The 19386-nt window shown below is 49.0% G+C and overlaps 1 protein-coding gene across 3 annotated transcripts in view; it reads left to right on the top strand.

The window, feature by feature from the left end:
* CLUH (CLUH binding protein of NUMT mRNA) overlaps positions 1-18878 on the top strand; it is a 38749-nt gene extending 19871 nt beyond the window's left edge. For all 3 annotated transcript variants that reach the window (XM_086762810.1, XM_086762811.1, XM_086762809.1), the window contains exons 9-26: positions 357-449; positions 978-1672; positions 2823-3040; positions 3672-3776; positions 4906-5006; positions 6828-6980; positions 7603-7665; positions 8357-8601; positions 9391-9475; positions 10156-10309; positions 10645-10784; positions 10897-10977; positions 11603-11728; positions 12243-12364; positions 13785-13878; positions 14619-14753; positions 15992-16065; positions 16957-18878. In XM_086762810.1, the coding sequence (XP_086618936.1) occupies positions 357-449; positions 978-1672; positions 2823-3040; positions 3672-3776; positions 4906-5006; positions 6828-6980; positions 7603-7665; positions 8357-8601; positions 9391-9475; positions 10156-10309; positions 10645-10784; positions 10897-10977; positions 11603-11728; positions 12243-12364; positions 13785-13878; positions 14619-14753; positions 15992-16065; positions 16957-17125 (2853 nt within the window). In that variant the 3' untranslated portion in view covers positions 17126-18878. The remainder of the gene's footprint in view (positions 1-356; positions 450-977; positions 1673-2822; positions 3041-3671; positions 3777-4905; positions 5007-6827; positions 6981-7602; positions 7666-8356; positions 8602-9390; positions 9476-10155; positions 10310-10644; positions 10785-10896; positions 10978-11602; positions 11729-12242; positions 12365-13784; positions 13879-14618; positions 14754-15991; positions 16066-16956) is intronic.
* Positions 18879-19386: the final 508 nt, after the last annotated feature.

The raw sequence follows: 19386 nt of genomic DNA, 5'->3' as shown, positions 1-19386 counted from the left end.
GCAGGCTGTGAGCAGTGCAGGGCTGCAACAACCCTGCGCTGTGACCGCATTGCAGTGTGCTGGCTAAGGAAACCTGCACCGTGCTCCTTCAGAGCTAGCAAGCTTTGTTTCGGTTAGCCCAGCTTATGCACCGCAGTTTAATGTAAGATGTACCCCAAACTGCTGTTGAATAAAGTCCACTCCTGAGGAGTGTCCATTCCTGCTGCTAATTCACTTCCTCTGAACTCCACAGCAGCCTGAATTTGTGCCCCTTCCCCTCCCTTCTCTCCCAAAACACCTCGTAAAGCAGAACCACTGATTTGCCAGCCCCTTCCTACACAACGCATTGCTTCCCACAAGACTTTGACTCTTTTCAGACCAGAGACTGGAACGAGGAGTTGCAGACCACACGAGAGCTGCCACGCAAGAATCTGCCTGAGAGGCTGCTGAGAGAACGAGCCATTTTCAAGGTAACTTTGGGATGTGCAGGCAGCTCCTCACACAGCCCCTTCTCTGCTGCCTGTATTGCAGCTGGGCGCTTCACCCGGGCTACCCTTTAGACACGGCGAGAGGAGGGTCCCTGTTTGTAAGCTAAGCGGTCTGTTCTGTCTTGCATATCTGCCTTCTGCTCCCAGCCCCACGGGAAAGAATTGTGCTCCTTGGCCCCATGTCTCCCCGCTGAACCCAAGGCAGCCTGCTCTTAGTCCTCTGCTGTTCTGTCTGATCTGTCCCCCTTTGGGTGGCTGTGGGGACACACTTACACCTGAGCCCTACCCTGCAGAGAGCTAATGAGTCTGAGCCGTGCTGATCCCGTGTTCTGGCTCCTGGAGCTTGTATCCAAGCCACCAGCCAGGCTTGCAGAAATACAAGCTAGCTGACCTGCCTGCTGGAAAGCTGTAGGAGAGGAATGAAGGAGAAGTTTGCAGGGAGCTTTGAGAGCAAAGTGCTGGGAGGGTGGGAGCCCTTTCTTACCCAGCTTTCTCTCCACCCACCTCCAGGTTCACAGCGACTTCACTGCAGCAGCAACAAGAGGTGCTATGGCTGTCATTGATGGCAACGTCATGGCCATCAACCCCAGTGAAGAGACCAAGATGCAGATGTTCATCTGGAACAACATTTTCTTCAGCCTGGGCTTTGATGTCCGTGACCACTACAAGGACTTTGGCGGAGATGTTGCTGCTTACGTAGCTCCTACCAATGATCTCAATGGTGTGCGGACCTATAATGCTGTGGATGTAGAAGGGCTGTACACGCTGGGGACTGTAGTGGTGGATTACAGAGGTTACAGGGTGACAGCTCAGTCTATTATTCCTGGCATCTTGGAACGGGAGCAGGAACAGAGTGTCATCTATGGGTCAATAGACTTTGGCAAGACAGTTGTCTCGCACCCCAAGTACCTGGAGCTGCTGGAGAAGACCAGCAGGCCACTTAAAATCCAGAAGCACAAAGTCCTCAATGACAAGAATGAGGAGGTGGAGCTGTGTTCCTCAGTGGAATGCAAAGGCATTATTGGCAACGATGGGCGTCACTACATCCTGGACCTGCTGCGCACTTTCCCTCCAGATCTGAACTTCCTGCCTGTTGAAGGGGAGGAGATGCCAGAGGAATGTAAGAAAATGGGGTTCCCCAAGCAGCACAGACACAAGCTTTGCTGTCTCCGGCAAGAGCTTGTTGATGCCTTTGTAGAACACAGGTGAGCTGTGCTCCCCCCTTCCTCCATCTGCAACTGGTAACAGTCCCAGTCCCAGCGTGTTCCCAGGGACATCACACCAGAGCTCCCAGAAATGGGCAGCCAGCTTCCCCATTGCTTGGCCATACAAGCACAATTATAGAAACTTTGTTAACGAGAGCTGAAAAGAGTAGGGATTCTGACAGGATTAGAGGGAGCCAGGGAAAGAGGAGGTTTGCTTTTTAGTCTCCAGATCTGGTTTTGTTGTTTCCTGTCCAAACACAAGTTCTTCTTTCCCTGCGGATATCCGGTGCGTGTCTGATGGCGAGGGAATGGGAAGGATTTATGCATCTTTTTAAGGCTCTCCAGACATCTTGAATGCTAACTTTTTTTTTACTAGAGACTGAAAAAAAATACCTATGGGAGCTGCTGTAGGCACTTTTGTGTTGAGATGTGTTGATATTTGGGCTTGCTTCGTGCAGGGGAGGAAGTAGGAGCTCTGGGAGCAGGACATGTTGAAGTTGTGTGGTGGTGGGGATGTTAACGGTCCTGCTTCTGATGTGAGAGGCTGTGGGTGCTCTGCTGTCACAGGTGGTCAGGAGCCTGTGCTTCACTTGCTGGGAAGACGAGCCCTCCAGTTGCTGAGGGAGGAGCCCTGCCTGCTGAGCAACCAGTTCTGCAGCCAGCGCCCTTCCCAGTTCTGCCATTTGCCTGCAGGCAGGCTTTGCTCCCTGGAGAGCTTCCAGACCAGCAGCATGCAGGACCGTGGCTGTAGGGTGCTGCTGCTGCTCCTTGGCTAGCAGAGGCTGGGCCTCTCCCTGCTAAGGTCGGGCAGAATCGCTGCTGGTTTGTGTTTGACTACTCCTGTGCATCTGGCAGTGAGACCCTTTGCGAGCTCTCTGCCGATGCTGCCTGTGGAAAGCAATTTGTAACCACTCCAAGATTAGTTTCCCATTGTGATGGGTAGTGAAAACCCCCTTTTTCTGCTTCTTCTGATAAACTAATGTGCACTCCTTTGATTTTGAAAAGCTCATGGGAAGAGGGTGTACACCCTGCCTTTCCACAGGGAAGCTGTATGGTCTGTAATGCTCGCTTCGTGAGGCTTTTCCTCACAGAGCAGTGTGACCCTCTTGGATTCTCTGCTGTGCTGAATTCCTCTTTTCCTTTACTGTAGGTATCTCTTATTCATGAAGCTTGCTGCGCTGCAGCTGATGCAGCAGAAAGCAAACAAGCAGGAGAGCTCCGGTGTGCTGGAAAATGGCGCCTCTCCGGAGAACGGTACTGCAGACAGCGAGAAGCCTGAGTCAGAGGATGGTAAAGTAGACGATAACGTGACTGGACTTGATCAGGTGAAAGAGCTTGCTGAGACCATTGCATCTGATGATGGAACAGGTATTTTGTCCTCAGCGCCTCCTGCCCTAGCTGGTGGGCTGTGTCACTGGCAGGAGCTGTGCCAGCCTGGGGGTGGTCGGGGATTATTTGTTGTTAAACAGGACAAGCACTGGCTGCTCCTGTCAATGTTGTCTTAGCTCTTTGCGCAGAGCTTTTCGCACACTAGTGAATCAATCACCCTGGGGGCCGGTTGGTTAGGTGGGCGAGGGTCTCTGAACGAATGCAGCAAGCCCATCAGCCCTGGCGCAGGGAGCAAGAGCCTGGCTGCGGGGCCAGCAGCCAGAGTTGGGCTGCCAGAGGCTTAGTGCAGGTGTGGGGAGCGCGCAGTGGCAGGGCTGGGAGGCGTGCAATGCGCAGGCACCTCTGGGATTCCCAGGCTTGGATTTCTGAGTATCTGTGCTTGGGGTGTGGGGTCCTTGTGTTTTCTGGGTCATCTTCTGTGCTTTTGTTCAGACTCTGCATTTTGCAGCCATCGTCCTTTCCAAACATCTTACAATTATTGTTTTTATAATGGATTTCTATAGAATGTGCCATCGTTGCTGCTTTTAGTAACAAAACTCTTCATTTAATGGCTAGGCTTGTCATTTTCTGAAATACATTCATTTGTATTCTATTTTTCTTCCTGCTCCAGTGGATCCCAAAAGCAGAGAAGTGATTCGAAATGCTTGCAAGGCTGTAGGCTCCATTAGTGACACGTCGTTTGACATTCGGTTTAACCCAGATATTTTCTCACCAGGTATGTGTATGAAGAGCTGGTTTTAGTCCTCCTTCAGAGGATTGCTGTGTCCAACCAACTACAGACAAAAAATTGTGATCTCTAGCTGAGAATGCTGCTGGCTGGGCATGGTGCAGGATTCTTTGTGAAGCACAAAGATACAGAAAAGAGAAGGGAGTGTAATTGATTGTAATGCTGGAACTACCAAATGCAGGCAGTAAGCTGTCTCCCACCGCTGCGCTCGGGGGAGGTCTGCAGATTGCTGCCAAGAATCTTCTTGCAATTGTCTAGCATCCCAGCTGCTAAACCACATGAAAAGAAACAGAGAGGGGCAAAAATTTGATCCTAATGTAGTAGTTTACACAAAAAGCCAACAGTTGCAGTTCAATGACTGATGTTGCATTCTCTGTGAAGAGCAGGGTTTGTTTCAGTAACACTACGGTAAGCAGGTCACAGCGCCCGTTCAAATGCATGCATCAGTCGCAGGCCTTGTACATAGATTTCCATGGCTAGAATTGGTATTTTTCAATTTGGAAATACAGAGGAAGCTCTCAGTGTTAGTGGGGGTCAACACTGAGGCGGTATGCATGCAGATTGCAGGGGAATGGCCATATAGTTGAATTTAACTTGGAATAAATGTGTCAGAAGCAGCATGTGTTTTGAAATGCCCCAGAATCTTCTAAGGGTGGTGAGGATCAGTGCTGTGGTGCTGACTTTGCTGCCAGAACTTAAAACCTTCTTTTAAGTTTGGTATGCAAAAGCAAAAGGCTCTGAGTTTCTTGCAGTTGCAGTATTTGCTGAAGTGTTCCCACTCCAGTCTAGCCAGCTGACTCTTTTGCACTGGCCGTGTACACAGCACTTTGAAATAGGTAGAATGGACCAGATAAAGAGCAGAATTTGGGCTTTTAAAAGCTGCATTAAGAGTTAATGAGTGGGCAAGAGCAGCACAGCCACTAACCTAGCAGCGCAGAGCAGTTAATGCTCTTTCCATTGAAATGGGCTGTAGAGTAGATGAGTTTTTGAGGCATTATCTTTGATTCCAGGGAGACAGAATCCCTTTAACTTTTTACCTGCTATTACTGTACGCTTCTATGTATGACTTGTTTCTTCGAGTTGATGTATTTTGTTTTTTTCCCTCTTGTTCTGCTAGGTGTTCGTTTTCCTGAGTCTAGCAAAGAGGAGGTGCAGGATCAGAAGCAGTTGCTGAAGGATGCTGCTGCGTTCTTGCTGTCGTGCCAGATCCCAGGTTTGGTAAGGAGCTGAGGGCCAGCAGTAATGTCCTCTCTGAAAGCTTGCCTGAAGCCTGGCCGCTCTGAGCAAGTACTGACACAGCGGTACGTCAGCTTTTCCTCCCGAGCAAGCGCTGCGTTCTCCTGCTGGCAGATGAGTTCTGTCAGCAGTAGTGAACAGCGCAAGCATCTCTGGTGCAAGTGAAGAGGGGTTTTCCATTTCCTGTCTTACCTTGTGGCACGATTTTCCCACCTCGATCCAACAAAGAATTCTTGACACTAGTAATTAACAGCTATTGCTAGGAGTTTGGGACAATAAAGACCACGTAAGCCATCCTCCCTTGCCCTGGGCATCCTGCACAACTTATTGCATTATCTGACCCTGATTGTGACTCAATTGGTGACTAACAATTTGGAGTGAACTGGGAAATTGTTCTTACTAATATCTATTGTAAAAACTCCCTCTGTGAGTCTTAAGCATTTTGTATGCTTACGCATGCACCTGGCTAGATAAGAAATACCGGCTTTTCCCTTCTCAAGACGCTCTCTAAATTGACCACTAATGCATTTGTTGCAGCAGGCACTGTAACTAGGAGGGCAGAATTGATGATCTCCACTCCAAGAGGTTCAGGAATTGTTGGTCTTATGTAGGAGGGGATTTTCCTTGCTGGAAAGTTTCTTCTGAACTCTAAATCCACTGGTTTTGTAGTCAGCGTAACCTTTAAGACCAGCTAGTCAGCCTTCATATTAAAAAGGAGGAAGAGTGAATCAGAAAAGGGCTTGGTGACTGTTGTGTTACAAGATAATTGATACACTAGTGTATAAACCCAAAATGCTGCGCAAGCATGTGTGAGGGCTAGTTATGGGCCGGCAGTCCTCCGTACTCTGCGTATCGGAGAATAACTGGTGTTACTCTTTGACGTGAATTAAGTGACTCTTTATCAGCACTGCAACACAACTTAAAATGCAAGTGCCATTTTCACTTATCAGCAAAGTGCATACAACTCAGTGTTTTAGTTGGAAATGGTTTTGGTTAGTGACTGTGAGGCCCTTAAAGGAGGGTTAGCCTGCTGGTTCCACAAGCATTGGTTAAATAATCCATGCCAGGGGGAAAGTGGTTCTTATTGCCTGAGCCACGGGAGTCCCCGGAGTCCTTACTCTGCTGCTGAGTTCCTGCGAGGCCTCGGGCAAACCGCTGGAAGCTGGACACCCTTGCTGGTCTCCTTGGGCTGCTCGAAAGGCTGCATGCTCAGCACTTGATTATGATCCTCTGCGGGGCTTTTGCCTCTGCTTGTTTTGCACAGGGAATTGGGTGAAGCCTGAGCTGATTCACTGTGACAGTTGATCTCTCCACACCTCAGCTGCCCAGTGCCTGTTGGGAGTGCATGGTGCTGCTCATTCTCCACTGAGACATAAGAGTAAAAATGGTAGAGGTGGCAAGGAGCACACGCAAACTGCTTTGGGCTGCCTGCTGCAAGTCGTCTGTGTGCTGGATCCCAGAGCAGCAGTCCCAGCCCAGAAGCAGAGCCAAGGAGTCACTAAGCAGAGCTCCTGAGAAGTCTCTCCAGGCTGAATTTATCTGCCTTGCCCGCCGTGGAGCCTGCGGCCTGAGCCTGGGAGCAGCTGGCAGCTCTGGCTCTGGCCGATCAGTGCTCTGTATTGGCCAGTTCTTGCTGGGGTGGTAACTTAAATCTCATCCCTGGAAAAACTGCCTTCTCTGTCAGACAACGCCTTTTCCCCTCCCCAGCCAGATACCTTTTATTTTAATTTTTAATTTTTTAAAAATTGAGATTCTTTCCTTCATGTTTGCTCTCTATAACTGAAGTTTGTATGTACCCTGCAGGTCAAAGACTGCCTGGATCACACGGTGCTCCCAATGGATGGGGCTACCTTAGCAGAGGCCATGCACCAGAGGGGCATCAACATGCGTTATCTAGGCAAAGTGATCAACTTCATCACCAAGACCCCTGGCCGCGCTCAGCTGGATCATATCTTTGTAAGTGTCAGCCTTAACTTCACACTGTCAGCTAAAACAGCCCTGGCATGGTTTGCCCTGTGGAGATTTCAGCTTGGCCAATTGTTTTCTCTGTAAAAATAAACAGCTTCAAAAATAGAGAAGGAGAGAGAAGGACCTGTAAGCGGTGGGTGGGGAGTTTTGCTGCCAAATCCTTAATGGCTTTCATAACGTTAGGGAACTTAAGTGTCCTTTGGGATGGAGAAGTGCTTCAGGGAATCCCAAGTGTGATAGCAGGTGACACACAATTGAATTTTAAGCCATACATTTCTTAAGGCTCTAAGATCCGTCAGGGCTTTGGATCAAACTGGAGAGTGCTGTGAGCGCGGCAGCCTGCAAGCACGCGCAGGGCTGGTGCTGTGGTCGCTCTGGACGCGCTGTTAGAGCTGAGCTGTGCCTCACCGCGTGGCTTGTGGTCACCGTGTGTGGATGTGCTGGGGCTCTTCGCTGGCTGTCAAATGCAAAACAGTTCTGAGCTGTAGGATGAGGACTGGGGAATGCCTCTTCTGCAGCCCTCAATAAAAGCCCACTTCAAAAGCAAAGTGTGTTTTTCACTGTTGTTGCAAACTGACTCTTAGTCTCTTTTCTTTATTCCTTTGGGTAGAAAATAGGAATCAGTGAATTGATCACTCGATCGGCTAAACACATCTTCAAGACGTACCTCCAGGTATGACCTGCAGTCTAACCTCTTGCCTTGTGTGTCTTCTCTAACGACTCTTTTTCCACAAATAGAGAGCTGTTTGAGTCTCTGCTCTTGTTAGGCAGTTCGTGGGGGTTGCTTAGCAACAGAAAGTACAATCTCATTAGTGCTAAAATAGGTACAGGCCTGCATGTAAGGGAAAACCAGTTCCCACTTGGAGATAGCTTTCCCGGAGAGTAATCATTCATGCTTTTCTTTCCCAGGTTCTTACTCATAGTGTTTAAGGCTTTTAAAACTGAAATCACAGCTTATATTCCTTGTAATACCTTTTCCTCTTAAACAGTGTTGCTTTTGCCCTTCTAACAAGCTCTTTTAATTGCACGGACAGTAGTGCATCCTCCTACCTGTCCGTACATAGCATAGCAATATGCCTGGCTTTATTCCAGTGTCAAAATCTTCTTTACGCTCTCTAGTTTCTCTGTCCCAGGTAGCAGCCCGAAATGGAACTCTGTATTTGTGTTTCTGTGTGTAGAGATATATACTTACCTCTTACATCTACATAGTTCTGTTTGTGCTAGTTCCACTTGCAAATATTGCCTCCCTCTCCTGGAAGGCTTTCTGTTTCTGGTAGGACTGGATTTGTGTGAGGCTCAGGGTCAGAGTAGTGCCTGTGTGATGGCAGGTGTCTTCCTGGACTGATTTTGGTGTCTTGCTGTAGGGCGTGGAGCTGTCAGGTTTATCAGCAGCCATCAGCCACTTCCTCAACTGCTTTCTAAGCTCCTTTCCAAATCCCATTGCCCATCTTCCAGCTGATGAGCTGGTGTCCAAGAAAAAGAATAAGAAAAGGAAAAACAGAAACCTTGGAAATGCTGATAACACTGCGTGGGCCAGCATGACCCCTCAAGAGCTGTGGAAGAATATTTGTTCAGAAGCAAAGAACTACTTCGATTTTAGTCTTGAATGGTAAGCAGAGCGAATTACCCTCGCTTGTGCCTGGGCTCTCACTAAATGTTTGTAGCTCTTACTGTTTTTAATAGGACCTGCCTTTTTGACTTGTTTTCTGTTGGAACAGAAATTTACACTCTTGAAGGAGTTTTACAGGCTTATAGTGGAAAGAAATTGGGCAAAGAGCAACAGAGGGAAGTGTAACTGACATCTGAAATAAGATGAAATTTATAAGGCAAAGGCAGCTAGGAAAACCAGAGGAGGAAGGGAAGTCTCTCCTTAGTGGTGCCGAGGGCAGCAGAAGGCAAGAAGCTGAAGTAGTGTAGTCAGAAGATACTTGTCTATATAGATGGTGACATAGGCTGGAGGGAGCTTATGTTCCAAAAACGAGGACAGCTGCTGCTGGGTCTGAAACAGAGGTGGTGAATAAGGCTGCTGGCAGGTGCAGATAGCGAGTGTTAAACTGGAAGTACAAGCAAAGTGGCCCAAGAGAAAAGCCGTGACTAGTTGGGTAGATCAGTGATCATCCCTTCATGTCAGGGACAGCTTGCTCTTTACCCGGAGCTGAAAGCCTTCAGACTCTTGCCTAAACTCTGCAGTGAGCTTTGAAGAGAAGGATTTCAGTAAAAAGTACTGTTGTGCCTCTCTGTAAGCTTTAATAGATCATCAGCAACCACTGTAATGGTAGGCACTGGTTTCAGTTAGCACCTAGCTGGACGGGGACTTGTGCTTCAGCTACACCACAGTGCAGGGATGTCCTGAGCAGAAACTTACCTCAGAGCTGAAGCTTGTGTGTGTTTTTTGCAGTGAGAATGCTGACCAAGCAGCTGAAGTGTATAATCTGCAGAAAATCACCTTACTTCGTGAAATCTCCCTCAAAACTGGAGTCCAAGTAAGATCCATATCTTCCCTCCCTTCCCTGTGATGTTCTAGCCTGAGAAATGTGAAGAGTAGGTGTGAACTGCTTTGCAGGGACAGCCTTTCAGACAGCGTGAACCCATAAAGCTCTTTGTGGTGGTAATGTTGGAATGCAGATTCCAGTCCTGAGGAAGGAGATTTCCAACCCAGTTCCCTTTTAGGGTGAACTTGCTGTGCATCTCCCTTGGCAGATCAGCCAGCCTGAGTACAATTCCCGTAGCTTGCTCTGTCTAGCAAACCAAAGTTACATCTGCAGTTCATGCACACGCATACTCCCCATGCAAAGAGAAGCAGCTCTTTGGCTGAGCGGAGCAGGACTTTGGGGTTGCCTTTGCTTGAAGAGCAGGGGATTTTGTTCCCCACAGCTCTGCTGTCTCCCTCCTCTGGGGTGCGGGAGTTTGGCTGGATGGGTTTCCCTGTTGGGGTTCCGGTACCGGCATGACCATGCCTTGGCAGTGCAGTGTGATTTCGCAACCCAGGAGTGGTGGTGCATGCCTACACGGCACCTTCCTATACCTGGGGACAGAGTTTTCAGATAACGGCATGTTTTGACTGTGAATCTGCATGTGGAATTCAAGGCTCGTTTTCCCCTCTTTTCTTGCCAAGACCTGTGAAAGTGGCGACCATGACCTCTGCTCTTTTCGGTTCCTCCAGATCCTGCTGAAGGAGTACAATTTTGACAACAGGCACAAGCCCACCTTCACAGAAGAAGATATTCTCAACATCTTCCCTGTAGTGAAGCATGTAAACCCCAAAGCCTCAGATGCTTTCCACTTCTTCCAGAGCGGGCAAGCAAAGGTTCAGCAAGGTACAGACCCAACATGTCACTGCCTCTTGAGGTGGCTGCTGCTAAGACCAGGGTCTGTGTGGCATAGCCTGCTGCCCTCCACTGGTACACCCCCACCCACCCTGCTGTGGTGGAAGATCGTGGTCTCCAAGACCATCTGACATACACATGTGCTATGAAGTTACCAACGATGAACACGATGGATGTACGGCATCATTTCCTCTCCTAGGCTTTAGTCCTTACACAAGGCAGTGACCTGCGGCTACACGTCCCAGTGCAGTTTTCACTTCATGGGCAGCGCACTTCTCCAGTAGTATTAGGGGTTATTAACATACATATATTAATTTTTTTTTCAGGTTTCTTGAAGGAGGGCTGTGAGCTCATCAATGAAGCCTTAAACTTGTTCAACAATGTGTATGGTGCTATGCATGTAGAAATCTGTGCCTGCCTGAGGCTGCTAGCTCGTCTCAACTATATCATGGGAGATTATTCAGAGGTGAGCAAGGGCTCGCATAGCGTCGGTTTAGTCCTCTCGCTCTTCCCTGTGCGTGCTTGCTCAAGTGAATGGCATTGTGTGACTTGCTCGTGGGTCTTTCTGTTCTGTTTAGGCCTTAAGTAATCAGCAGAAAGCGGTGCTAATGAGCGAGAGAGTCCTGGGTATTGAACATCCCAACACGATTCAAGAATACGTAAGTACAAGGTGCTGGGGGAGAAGCAGCACCTCGTGTGTCCTCCTGGAGTCTGTGAGCCTCAATCTGTTTCTGCATCTAGAAAACAGTTGCAGTTCTCCTTCCTGCTGTGATGTTCTTCCCAGAATCTTCCACTTTCATCATAAGTTTTATATCTTACGATTTTGTGAACCAAATACTGAAATGTTTGCGTTATAAGCCTCCTGCATGGTCAGTATTTGTCTTAATTTATAATCTGGGGGAGTTTGTCTACTGAATATATATTTTTATTAATTCTGCTGGCTTTTGCCCTGGGCTTATGTCAAAAATGAAGAAAGAGCAAGAATTGCCCAAAAAGTGCAATTAGAATACCGTATACATACAGGTCAGTTTTGAAATATTCCTTGAGGTGTATAAAAGGAACTGAATGAAACAGCTCCACAGCTTCCTCAGTGCCGTGCCTCAGTGGAGCTGTAAATCAGCCAGCAGACTGGGACTTTCCTGAGGGGTTGAAATCCTTTTTAACCATAAAGGAAGAGCTTTTTATTTGTGTGCAGCAGAGGAAAGGAGGAGAAAGGAGAGATGAGTTTGCTTTACAGAGTGGGAAGTAAAAACCATGAATGCTGGGTTACTACTTCTGTTCTAGATGCACCTTGCTCTGTACTGCTTTGCAAACAGCCAGCTCTCTACAGCGCTGAACTTGCTGTACCGCGCACGCTACCTCATGCTGCTGGTGTTTGGGGAGGATCACCCAGAAATGGCGCTCTTGGATGTAAGTAATCTTCTAGAGTCTTCAAGCTTCTAATTTCCAAGAAACCTTGGCTTTTAAAATGCCTGTAGTGTTGGATATTTAAAATAAACTTAGGCACTACTTTTTCCTTCCTGGGTTACTACCAGTTAGTGCTGTTAGAAGGGAAAAAAGGAGTTTGACTCTAGCTGGGAAGGCTGGCCTTCTGTGGCTGGAGCTGTGCACTGAGACACTGGAGACATGGGTTTGAGCACCTGTAACCCTTGGGCAAATTCCTTAATTTAGCCTGTTCTTGTTGCCCTTCCATAGAATGGAGAGAGTTCCTTATCTCTCTTTTGTCTGGCTTGTTTGGACTGAGCTCCCAAGGGGGAGAGCGGTCTCCTGTCCCGTGTTGTGTGCTACAGAGATACACGCTGGGGACTTGTGGCAGCTGCAGCCTTTTCCGCTGTGAAACACCTGTGTGGTCTTGGTATTTACGAAGCAATAAATGTGCAGTTCGAATTTGCTTTCTGAATGCCTGCTTAAATTCTTTGTGCAGAACAACATTGGCTTGGTGCTCCATGGGGTTATGGAGTATGACCTGTCCCTCCGGTTCCTGGAGAACGCGCTGGCCATCAGCTCCAAGTATCACGGCTCCAAGTCTTTGAAAGTTGCACTGAGGTGAGGCATGGTGCAGTGCTGGGCTGGGTCACTGTGCTGTTAGAGTGAGTACGTTCACCACGTGCTCACGCGGGAGGGATCTGATCCGGCTGTGCCCAGCTGTATCCTGTTAAATTCCAGATTTGGTCTCGTCCCAGCTGTCAAGCTCCTTGGGACTGCTGGGCTGCTTGAGTCAAGGTCAGAGTGCAACATCCAAGTTTGTTGTCTCGAAAGACAGAGATCCCTTGTTCTTAAAGTTCATTGTGGGATCTGCTGTGATGCTCGTTGCCCCCAAAATCTGTCAAGATTACCCTGGTCATTGTGGACTCTCAGTAGAAAAACGTATGTGGCAAGCGAAGGGTGGAGAGCAAGGCTAATGTAATTACACTGTGAGACTGGGATGATATGTAAACACTTGTATTTAATTGTTTCAGCCCTCGGGGAGCTGTCTTTGAGAAGCATATAACTTGCTTTTGTCCTTTACTATAAAGCTTTGTATTTGAATAAAATAATGAGTGGCTCCCTTGTGTTTCCGAGGGAGCTGTGAGCGGTCAGCACGGTTGGGACCTGCTCTAGGTACCCACTGCTCTTCAGCACTGTCTGCATTGTCCTTGAATGCAAAACTGGCTCGCTATCAACCAAGCAGTGGCCCACTTCTAATTACTACGACCACATTGCAACCCATCTGTTCTTCGTCAGGGTGAAAATAAATCTTAGTAAGCACCCACAAGAGTCTGATTTGTTTTCCAGCAGTTGATGGATATGCGTTCTGTAGAAAGCATCTTGCCTTCCCTTAGTAGCACTGGGCTGCTTGATGAGATTCATCACATCCCACAGACTAATACTGCCAGAAACAGGAATCTTTTTGCATTCCAGAAACACTGAGGAAGCAAAGTCCAAGCCAAGGCAGCTCTCCCAACTGGAGAGAGCCCAGGTGTCTTGGTCCCAGCTCTGCTACTGTTATGCTGGTTGGTTCTGTGTTGGAAGAATTTTTATTTTTATTTTACTTTTGGCTGTGAATAATTAAGTAATTCACACCTTTGCTTTCTAAGAAACAAAAAGACCCTTTTTGAAGGGTAAGGGTGTATGGCTGCTTCCTTCTTCTCTGGTTAACAAATCTAGCCCTGAGAAGTTGTGTGGATGTGCTGCCTCCATTCAGTTCCCCGCTGTGGCCTTCACCTTTCCTGGGTGCAGGATGGAGAAATCCCCAGTTCCTTTACTTCTGCAGGTCACTTCTTGGCATTTCCACAAAAATCCAACTCAAATCCGTGTGTTATATTCAGCCCCAAACAGGATGGGGAGAAGTAACTGCCAGGGTGCTGTGTCCCTCCTGTGACACGGGTATTTGGACTCCTGGCCCAGACGTTGTTCTGTGAAAGTCTCGCTCGCTGTAGTGCAGAAGTTTCATGGAAGTACCTCTAACCCCTTTTCCTTCCCTCAGCCACCACTTGGTAGCCCGGGTGTACGAGAGCAAGGCAGAATTCCGGTCTGCTCTGCAGCATGAGAAGGAAGGGTACACCATCTACAAAAACCAGGTAAGGAGCGTGCGCTGCTCGTCTGTGTCAGACTGCTGTCCTGCCAGGAACAGCAGCACCGCTGCCAGACAGCGCCGCAGCTTGGGGAGGCCTTTCTTACAGCTCCGAGCAGTGCCAGGGGATCTTCTTTCGAGGGATGAGGCAGAATTGCTGCCCTGCACAGTAACTGACCACTTTTATGCCAAAAGTCTTTGAACAGACTTCCTGCAAGCTTGTTCTTGCTCTACCCCTGCCACTGGGCAGAAGCTTCTGTTGGTGGCACGGCCCCGCGTTGTGGCAGGGCACTAAAAGAGCTGGTCGGTCCTTTGCACAATTTGTCTTTTCAATACCAGGTCCAAGCTGGTTTGGTAGTCGCTGTTCCGTGGGCAGCACTGTCTCCTGCTCACAGCCCTTGCTGATGCACAGTGAAGCTGCGGGGCGGGCCGGGCCAGGCTCTGTCTGAGCTCGCCTGCGGTTGCACGCGGTGACTCAGCGCCATCTCACCGGCTGGAAGCACAGCTTGGCGCAGGGAATGCCGCTCACCCTGCAAACGTGCTCCGACTTGATGGAAGTGTGTAATGTTGATAATAAGGCTCCCTGAGGAATTTTGTTTGTTTGCTTTTTGAATGCCAAGGCGAGTGCAATCCAGTTGTGATGAGTTTCTGTGAGGATGTTGAGCTAGCAGAGACTCGGAGTGCACCCTGGTTCGGGTCCTGTTCTGATGTGTAATGTTCGGCCTTTTTTTTTCCTTTTTCTGTTAGCTTGGAGAACACCATGAAAAGACCAAAGAGAGCTCTGAGTACTTGAAATACCTGACTCAGCAAGCAGTCGCTCTTCAACGCACAATGAACGAGATTTACAAGAATGGCTCCAACGCGAACATCATGCCACTGAAGGTAACCTCGCGCAAGGAGAGCCATCACGAGTACTCGCTGGGAAGGCGCAGAGCTGCGTTTAGCTGCTCCTGAAGGTCGCTGAGGGCGCGTGTGCAGAGTGTGCCTGAGCAGGAGGGGCAACAGCTGTGCCAGCTGCAGACCCTTCACGGGCAGGAGGTCCCTGCAAAGGCAGAGGCTCAGACACAGCACAGTGTGAGCATTTGTCCCCTCTCCTCTGAACAGAGCTGTTCTGGGCTCTGGCTCTTTCTCCTGAGCTCAGGCAGCTCAGCACAGCTGACTGCGTTGCAGGGCAGCCAGGGAAACTGGTAAGGATGTGCTGGGCAGCTCACAGTGTGGGAGCCTGGGACGCCTACGCACAACCTGCCCCTCTGCTGACTCACTGGCTGCAGGCAGGTTGCTCAATCCCAAAGTACTTCAGTTTCCTCATCCTAAAAAAAGGTGTCAGCTTTCATCAGGTGCTTTGTTCTCCTTCCAAGGATTTTGTAGTGTAGGGAGGCTGGGCAGCAGAGCGGAGCGTCGGGACCTGCCTGCCTGGCCTTACATGGAGCAGGAAGGGCTTGGCCTCTTGGGCCAACCCAGCTGCCGTTACCTGCCTGCGCAGCTGGCACACGGCACCAGCCTGTCTGTGGTGTGTGCAGGGGAGCAGACTGACTTGGGCGCTGGGTGCTCTCCCCGCCAGCACCAGTGGCTGCCAGAGGACTGTGAGCCAGCAGGCTGGGAAAGAGGCTTCTGGCTGCGAGACCCTCCCAGTAGAAGGGCAGAGCAGGATAGTGCTTGGGTTCTATTCCCCCTGCAAAGAACTGGGTACAGAACCGAGGAGTTTGTGGCGCAGTAATTTGAGCGTGAGGACCTTGAAGCGGGTGAGTGGTCAAGAAATAGCGCCCAGTGAAGAGGCTCAAACCTGTAAGAGATGGTAATGAACATTTTACCCTTGTTTTACAACACGTGAGGGAGACAGAAACTCCACAGCGCACTTTGAACTCGCATATACACTGTATTTAACGGAAGCCCTGTGGAGTTTGGGGGGGGTTGCTCACAGTAACTGGGGGCCTCTAGATGCTGCTTTTCAACTTACAGGCATAAAGAGGTAAAAAATATAAATGATGCCACCTTACAGCTGTGTCATGAGACCCAGCTCTTTCTCAGCTGTTTGTAAATGGTGTCTGGACTTGCTTAGGAACTCTGGGTTGTTCTGTCTGCGTTTTGACTTTAAAAACTTTTTTCCTCTTATGCTGTAGTTCACAGCTCCCAGTATGGCCAGTGTCCTGGAGCAGCTCAACATTATCAATGGAATTCTCTTCATTCCACTAAGGTAGAGTGATACCTCTGTGTGGTGTACGCCTAGAAATCAAGTAGTGTTTTTGTGTGATCTCTGTTCCTGAGATAGCAGAAACCCAACGCTTCCCTCTGCATTAGGAGTCACTGACCCAAAATGTGGAGTTTCCAGTGAGCGTAGGTACCCCTTCCCTTCAGGCAGTGCTAGGCAAATAATGGCAGAAATTGTCACTTCTGCATAAAACCTCTTTTGAAGGCACTGCATCCCCTGCGGCCCCTCCTGAACACTTGCAGAGGGATGCTCCGTGGGATCCCTGGGCAGTCCTTAGCGGCGCTAGAAAGCTCCTGGGTGCAGGAATGTTGCATGAAATGTCAGGGTCTCTTTCAAAACTGTAACCTTGAGCTTGTTGCAGCAATCTGATCTCATAAAGCCCCACACTGCTCCGTGAAGATCAAGGAAGTCAGGCAAGCGTCCTGGAGCGCTGACACACCAGCAGGCAGTGCCACACTGGTGGGAGTTGCCCCATAGGTCACTCAGCAAGCAGCCAGGAGCTGGCATCGCCTCAGCCTGTCGCCCCAGCAGCAGGATTCAGTGCCCCTAATACTAGCCCTGCTTGCCATCAGCATCTTTAAGGCCACTCTAAACAGCAGTACTCTCAATGTTTGGTTGTGGGGTTTTTTTTGGGTGGTTTTGTTGTTTGGTTTGGTTTTTTTTCCTTTTATTATAAATTGACTCTTAGACTTTTAAGTTGAAAATTTGATTGGGGTGGCGGTGGGAAAAGATGAGCTGAGACTCAATTCTTCTAATGCTGTGAATAATCACTGATGCTGAAAACTCACCAGAAGCCACTGGAGGCTGCCTGGACATGTGCTTCACACTGTTCCTAAAGCTGTCTAATGTTTGTACCCTTCCTGGTTCCCCCCTCAGCCAAAAAGACTTGGAGAACCTGAAAGCAGAGGTGCAGCGACGCCAGCAGCTCCAGGAAAGCATAAAGAGTGGTGAACAGCTGGAACCAGAGGACAAAGCTGTGGAGGAGAAAGAGGCTGAGCCAAGCATGCCTTCTGCTGCAATCCCCTTAACACAGAGCTCTGCTTAATGTGCACCTCGCTTAAAAAAAAAAAAAAAAGTTTAAACCACCCTTTTCTGAATCTGACCCAGGGTCTCGGACTCCCCTGGAGCAGCTCCTCCTTTTTTGACAATGTTATTGCACTGGTACAATTAATACACAATGCAAAGAGAGAAATCTGAGAAATGTAGTCTGTCTGACTGAGCTTGTGTCTGCCACGCGAAGGGGAAGGTGGCCGGGATGCAGCAGCATACGAGACCCATCCTAGGTGAGCGCAGCCGAGGCTCGTGCCTGTGTGTGTACGTGTTGTGTGTGCGCATGTCGGCAGTTATTTCTACTTTGTACATATGAATTCCAAATGAACTGTCTTGAGGTATGTAACATTTCTCAGGTCATTTTTATGTTGACTAAGGACACTGCTTTGCTAAAACAGTATGAAACCAGCCCCAGCCACTGCTCAGCATTCTTGTAAAATGTGGATTCCAAGCCAAAAGATTTATTTTCCCCCCATCACTCTCCCAGTTTGTGCTAAGGAAGATGAAGCAGCCGTATCTGTGTTGCTCAGATGACTGGAGCCTGCAGTGTGTGTGTACGCGGGGGAATGTACAGCGTTTTCTACATCAGGAGAGAGCCATTGGCTTCCTTCAACCATTTTTTCTACTTTTGGTTGGCAGTTTGGCAATGCAGTGGGGTTTTGTAACATTCACATTCTAATTTTCAAGGTAAAGATATAGATAGAGAGAGATATATATATATATATGATACTCACAGTTCCACCTCTCTGCTCTGCTTGCAGCTGAGTAACTTAGGATACTGTATCCAAAGAGCGAGGGCTTGATGTTTAAAAAAGCGCACAAACTTCCATTACAATGGAAATCCCAGTGCCTAGGCGAGACTGGCGATGGCACCACATGAGCTCTGGACTAAAGTGCGGTAGCAGGAACTGGTGGCTCTGTTAAGGGGGGAGGAAAAGTCAGAACCAGGGACGTGGTCTCATTTGCAGCAGCAGCAGCACCACAGAGCTGAGGCACTTTAACCTCATGGGCAAGTTGAACCAGATTGGAATCACAGGTTTCCCAGAACCTGAAATTACTGGGCACCTGGGTGGGGTTTTAAATAAAAGCTAAAATTCCCACTGCACTGAAACCAATGCCTAATACCTTCCTAACTTACTTTTTTGCACGCTGGTTGAGATTGTTGCCAGGGGAGCTTCCATTGCTGGCAATGGATGTTACTGATGGCAGATGCCACCAAACAAATCCTCTGCCCCGTTCCTGTCAGCCACGTCCCGTGGTGGCTGGCAGTGACCAGCGCCTGCTCCCTGGCCGGGGCTGGTCACAGAGCACGTAAGAGGTGGCCGACAGTTGAATGTCCTTCCCAAGCAGCTTAAGCTGTGGAACAGCTCCTGGTGCAGAGTCCACACCGCCCTGTGCTGACAGAGGAGCCCAGTCCCTTGCGCGTTTGTCATGGGTAGTGCCCTGTGCTAATCTGCGTTGCTTCTTTTACTGACCGTTGGAGAACAAGTGCTGTCACTGTGCTCTGTACCCTTGGTTCCTGTACTGCATTGCAGGTGTTTGTAACTCCTGGGGGGGAACAGGAGGGGGAGCAGCCTCTGAGGTGGGAGAGGCGACAAAGCAGGAGGAGTCTTTACCACTAAAGAACTTGCTCCGATTAGAAAAATTCTATTTCCTGGAAAGCAATCAATAAATTACTACAGTGCATCTTTCCTACAAGATTTTTCTTTAACTAGTGTCTTTCAGTCCATTAAAAGCTTTTTAAACTATTTTAGGGGCTTTATTTATTGGTTTCTTTACAGTGTGGTGCAAGGTGGTGGATACACACAGGTGTGTGCAGGTTACTGCTGCCTCTGCTCTTTGCTCCCTTTTCCCCTAAACCAGGCCCCGTCTGTGACCCCGAAGGATCAGTAATGGCAGCAGTACCAGTGTCACGGCCCCAGCACCCCACAGCAGGGAGCAGGCACCACCCTCCCCTGGCGCAGATGCTTCAGCCCTGCTCTTGCCTCCAGGGACAGGAGCTCCATCTTCCTTGGGGGGTGCAGGGGATTTCTGTAAACACGTGACACGAAGGTGAAGGATGCAAATCCTGGCTGGGAAGGCTGCACAGCTGAGCAGCTTGCACACGAGCAGTAGTTGTTAAATGCAGTTAACAACACACACTCCATCCTTCTCTATACCTCTCTTGGGGTTTGGCTGTTCCCAGGTACTCAATTCCCAAGTTCTTAACAAAAACAAATGCAGAAGCACTGACTCAGACTGGTGCCGAGGACAGAG

This window comes from Chlamydotis macqueenii, chromosome 19 (genome assembly GCF_036417535.1).
Source record: "Chlamydotis macqueenii isolate bChlMac1 chromosome 19, bChlMac1.mat, whole genome shotgun sequence".
NCBI classification, from domain to species: Eukaryota; Metazoa; Chordata; class Aves; order Otidiformes; family Otididae; genus Chlamydotis; species Chlamydotis macqueenii.
The sequence above is the reverse complement of the archived record's forward strand: the minus strand, read 5'-3'. Positions and strand labels throughout refer to the sequence as shown.